General features: G+C 35.4%; 1 protein-coding gene across 1 annotated transcript in view; it reads right to left on the bottom strand.

The window, feature by feature from the left end:
- Positions 1–782, bottom strand: part of LOC107632838 (organic cation/carnitine transporter 4-like) — a 5,275-nt gene extending 4,493 nt beyond the window's left edge. The window contains exon 1 of the mRNA XM_016336483.2: positions 235–782. Within this exon, the coding sequence (XP_016191969.1) occupies positions 235–679 (445 nt within the window). The 5' untranslated portion in view covers positions 680–782. The remainder of the gene's footprint in view (positions 1–234) is intronic.

The following is a 5,984-nucleotide window of genomic DNA, read 5'->3' as shown; positions in this document are numbered from 1 at the left end:
AAGATAAATTTTAATTTTTTTATTAATTTATTTTAATTAATAAATATTTATACAAAATATAATACATATTAAAAATAAATTAAATTATATATATTAGCTGATTTAATGTCTAAATAACATTTTAAAATTCATGTTAAGAAATAATATTCTTTTATGTGGTAAAATAATGCATGCTAATTTTAGACTTCACAGCAAGAAAACGGAAAATAAAATGAAATAAACAGAAAATCTCACCGATCATGCAGCCGCCAAAGAACACGGCCTGAACCAGTCCAACCTTATATTTGTTGCCACAAATCAAGCCCCACTCCGACACCGTCGACATACGCGGTCCTCCGACCCACTCCCATGTTCCAGGTTCCAAGTCGCACACGGTACTTGCGGCCGGATCGCATTTGGAACCGGGAACGCACCTCCATTCCGGCTCACGATCTGCAAAGATAATGACCATCGTATGGAAGGCCTCGAGCGCCCACGCGAAGGTTGTGAAGACAAAGTGCCTCATCTGCCACCTTCCGAACTCGCCGCAATACATCTGAAGCATCTCGTCGAAGCAGAGCTTCTCTGGCGGTCTCATGCCTCCGTTGGCCGCGACACTGGAAGGTATTAGAGGAGATTGGAGCTCCGGCTCCGGTGCAGCCTTTTTTATTTCATCATGGGAAGACGTCGTTGCTGCCATTTCATAACTTACAGAGAAATTGGTTTAGGAATTAGTTGTGTTGAGTAATGTTAATTTCCGAGCTTCTCTTGAATATATATAGTGATGACTGATGATTATTGAAGCTTATATTATGGTGCGTTTGACAGAGACCGTAGTTATATATATTTTTCATCAGAACTTGGTGTGATTACTGATGATTAAGGTGAGAAGGACGCACGTATATACCGAGTGTATGTATGTGTAAAGTAGCCCAAAAGCGTATGCCCATCTTTGTGAAGTATTAGATTTTATTAGATGAAAACTAAAAACAGTTGATGAATAGTAGCTACACTTCTATGAAATTTGGCATTATATTAAAGTTATTTGTATCCTTATATTTTATTGTTATTAGTTATTTTGAGATTCTAAATTATTACCAAGTTAGTGTTTTGTTGGCTGTTAATTTTGTTTTAATAGTCCTTTGGATTATTACCGCCTAATTTACTAATTTTAAAATTAGTGGTGATTATGTTTTAATTTTTGTTCGGTTATTACTTATTAGATATTTTTTATGTAAATGTTACAATTTTGGTATAAATTTTATGTAGACTTAATTTTTACCATATTTAGATTTGATGTTATTGTGACTCTAAAATAGTGAGATTATTTCTTTGGATTTAAGTCTAGATAAGAGTTTTAAAAATAAATTCAATTAATATTTAGAATTAGATCTAGGCTAAGACAAATTTAATTTTATCCGATTCATATACATTAAAATTTTAATGTGATTCAATTTCTATTGACTCAATCATAACGATTTAACAATAAGATTGAGATCATTTATATCGGAAAAGTATATCGAACCAACTCCTAATCAGCTAAGAATGGAACAATTTAATTAATTATAATTATATTAATAATTAATTTTAAATTTTTTAAATTCAAAATTTAAAAAATTTAAATTTAATTAAGTAAACATAATTAAAACCTATAAAAACATTCTTCTTCTCTCTCACATTAACCTATCCACTTCCAACAACCAGTCAACCACACACACAGACCTCTCTCTCACCGTCATGCCCTCTCCACCTCTGCCCTCATCCAAGACTCTGCAACTTCTCAAACTAAAAGTGACGCAGTAATGCATTGAGTTGTTGATGTTGCAATCCAAAGAGGGACTTGGTTTATTGAAGGAGAGCCCAGTTTTCAGTGATGAGATCATAGGAACCCATTTCAAGAACGTCATCGGTGGTTGGATTGTGTATGAAAATTCGGATGCCATGCATGTAAGCTTCTTTAGCTCTGTCACAGTCATAGAATTGAAGGTCTCCGTTGAGCCAGATGGAAGACCCCGAACCGAAGGCCTTTTCGAGTAGCGAAGAATATGAAGCTTCGCCCATAGGGAAGATGGTGTCAAAGAGATCACGTAAATATCCTTAAAATTGGTCTCTGCCTTGCACTTGGTTCAGTTTCAGGAATTGTTTAAGGAAGCAGTGGTAGAGTACGAATTGTCCTTGAACAATTACAGAAATATAAAAAAATATTTATTTAATAAAAAAAAACATCCTAATGCTTAACAAAAGAAATATCCAGTTATATTTTGGCAAAAATAATTAGATATCTATAAAATTTAAAAAAAAATATGAAATTCTTAAAAAAATAGAGACATTCACATTTGTAATACAAAAAAATTCGAAAAATATATAAAAGAATATTCATTCGGTATGAAAAAGAAACATTCTGATACTTAGTAGAAGAAACATCCATCTATATTAACTTATTTTTATTAAGATGAGTTTGGAGGTCCAACTTATTAAAAGGTTGGTAGGAGTTGGCTGAATCTCCTCTTAATTAAATTGGATTCTTTCAAAAGTAAAAATTAAGAAAGACAACAGACTTAAGCCTTACCTCTGGCAGGTATGAAAAATAATGATATTGCTTATTTTTGGAATTTCTATTGTTTCTTTTGCAACTATAAATAAACAACTCGAAAAGTAAAAAAAAAAATTATTATTTTCACTGTTAAAAAGTTTTGTAATAGCGAATAATTTTAGCGGCTAATAAAATTGTTTGTTATTAGTCATCAATTTTGTGATTGAGTAAAATTTTTTAGCATAAAAAAAATTGGTTATTAAATCGATAGTTAAATTTTAATTAGTAAAATTGATTAATGACTACCTAATTGTTGTGATATATATAGAAATTAGTAACCAATTGTGTTGGGTTTTTCTCTCCTTTGTGAGGTTCAAGTCCAACATTTTGAGGGTGTCTCTTGCACCTATTGTGCCACAACCCTAGTTCAGATTTTTGGGGGTCATTGAGAGTAAGAGAGAGTAGCCACCAAGGGAGAGAGAAGGGAAAAACAGAATTTCCGTTTTTGCCCAAAGCAGTAAATTTCAAATGTCAGTTTCTCAGTTGTTCACCGTTGGATCGGCTTGAAATTTAAACTGCATGTTCTTATCATCTTGTTCTTTATTCTGGTCGGTGGAGATGTTGATTGGAGATTTGCAGTGAGAGAAATTGGCTTCGCAAGAGAGAAATTAGGTTTCCCATTTTTACACAGAGCAGCAATTTTGGAACGGCAGTTTCTCATTCTTTCACCGTTGGATCGACGTGAAATTTAAACTGTAGATTCTTCACATCTTGTTCTTCATTTTGGACGGTGGAGATTTTAATTGGAGGTCTGCAGAGGGAGAAATTGGCTTCGACAGTAGCTCTGTTTTTTGGGTATATTTCATCTTCTTGCTTTTCATTTGTGAGCTTTGGTGCTTTGATGTTTTGGTTGGTTATATGCACATTTTTGTGCTTTGTTTGAGACTCTCTTGTACCTCATTTGATTATAGTGGAGCTATTTCATTGGTCTGGACGACTCGTGGTTTTTACCTCTCACATTGAGGGGGTTTTCCACGTTAAAATCTCGGTGTGTTCGTATTATTGCTTTACTTGCTATATTTGCTTGTTATAGTTGCTGCCATATTGTGTTGTGAGTGCTTCCATATTGTTCTTGTGTTGGACATTTGTGTCGTTTCCGCTGCTAGGCTCTTTCATACTGGTATCAGAGCCTGGTTGGTATTTTTCTGGGCTTGTGAGTTTGTGAACAATGGAAGCTAATACTAATACTAGTAGGATGATCACTCTTAATGGTCCTAATTATGATTTGTGGAAGTCAAAAATGGAAGATTTGCTTTATGTCAAGAATTTTCATCAACCAGTTTTTGGTACAGAGAAGCCTAATGATAAACCAGATGATGATTAAACTTTGTTGCATAGACAAGTCTGTGGATATATTAGGCAGTGGGTTGACGATAATGTGTTGAAAGTTGAACTTACTTTCTGTTGGTAAGTTGTGTGATGAAGACTTGGATAGCTCATTCTCTCGTGATAGTTGGAAGCTCACCAAGGGTTCCATGGTTGTTGCTAGAGGTACTCGACACTCCACTCTTTATTTAACTCAAGCAAAGATTGTGAAAGATGTTGTTAATGCTGCTGAGTTTGTTGATGAAACTGATTTATGGCATAAGAGATTATGTCATATGAGTGAGAAGGGCATGAATATGTTATCCAAGAGAAATCTTTTATCTGGTTGTAAGGTTGCTTTGCAAAAGTGCAACCATTGCTTTGCTGGGAAACAAAACAGGGTTTCTTTCAAGAGCCACCCACCTTCAAGGAAGTCAGAGATATTTGACTTGGTGCATTCTGATGTATGTGGGCCAATGAAGACAAGAACACTTGGAGGGTCTATCTATTTTGTAACCTTTATTGATGATCATTCTAGGAAATTATGGGTTTACACTTTGAAGACCAAAGATCAAGTTTTGAATGTGTTCAAGCAATTTCAAACTTCTGTTAAAAGAGAAACTGGGAAGAAGTTGAAATACATTCGTACTGACAATGGTGGTGAGTACTCAGGTCCATTTGATGCTTATTGTAAAGAGCATGGTATAAGACATCAGAAGACTCCTCCGAAGACTCCTCAGTTGAATGGCTTGGCTGAAAGGATGAACAGAACATTGGTTGAAAGAGTTAGGTGCTTATTGTCACAGTCTGGATTGGCAAAATCCTTTTGGGGTGAAGCTTTGAGCACTGTTGTTCATGTCTTGAACCGAACACCATGTGCTCCCTTGCAATTTGAAGTGCCAGAGAAGGTATGGTCAGGTAAAGATGTTTTTTATGATCATTTAAGAGTCTTTGGATGTAAAGCTTTTGTTCATATTCCTAAAGATGAGAGATCTAAGCTTGATGTAAAGACTAGGCAATGTATTTTTATTGGCTATGGCATGGATGAGTTTGGTTACAGGTTTTATGATCCTGTTAACAAAAAGGTGATTCGGAGTAGAGATGTTGTCTTTATTGAAGACCAAACATTGAAGGATGTTGATAATGCGGAGAAGCCAATGGTTCAACCAAGTGATGATTTTTCTGACTTAGATATTACTCCCTCTATGGTAAAAGATAGTAGAGTTGAGCTCAAAATAATGAGCATGATACAAATGCAGGTGAAGATAGAACAATTGATCCGATACTTGATGAAGTTGGTGATGATGATCAAGATGAAGAACCAGCTTTAGAAATTCCTGCAAATGCACTTAGAAGGTCTACAAGAGAGAGAAAGCCTTCGTCAAGGTATTCTCCACATGAGTTTGTTTTGTTGACTGATGGGGGAGAACCTGAATGCTTTGGAGAGGCTGTTGAAGATGAAAGCAAAGCTCAATGGCTTGAAGCTATGCAAGAAGAAATGAAGTCCTTGCTTGAGAATGATACCTATGAGTTGGTGAAGCTACCGAAGGGTATGCGAGTTTTGAAGAACAAATGGGTATTCAGAATCAAGAATGAAGAACACAATTCTAAGCCTCGGTATAAAGCTAGATTGGTTGTTAGAGGCTTTAGCCAGAGAAAATGTGTTGATTATGAGGAGATCTTTTCTCCTGTTGTGAGGATGTCATCCATTCGTGCTGTGCTTGGATTAGCAGCGTCTCTTGATTTGGAGATTGAGCAAATGGATGTGAAGACAGCTTTTCTTCATGGTGATTTAGACAAGGAGATCTACATGGAGCAACCGGAGGGCTTTGTTGTTAAAGGAAAGGAAGATTTTGTGTGCAAGCTTAAGAAGAGTCTTTATGGGTTGAAGCAAGCTCCAAGACAGTGGTACAAGAAGTTTGAATCTGTTATGGGGAAGCATGGTTACCGTAAGACAACTTCAGATCATTGTGTATTTGTGCAAAAATTTTCTGATGATGATTTTATCATTCTTTTGCTTTATGTGGATGATATTTTGATTGTGGGCAAGAATGCTTTGAGGATTAATGAGTTGAAGAAACAATTGAGCAAGTTCTTTGCTATGAAG

This window comes from Arachis ipaensis, chromosome B03 (genome assembly GCF_000816755.2).
Source record: "Arachis ipaensis cultivar K30076 chromosome B03, Araip1.1, whole genome shotgun sequence".
In the NCBI taxonomy this organism is placed as follows: Eukaryota; Viridiplantae; Streptophyta; class Magnoliopsida; order Fabales; family Fabaceae; genus Arachis; species Arachis ipaensis.
This window is presented reverse-complemented; position numbering and strand designations above follow the sequence as displayed.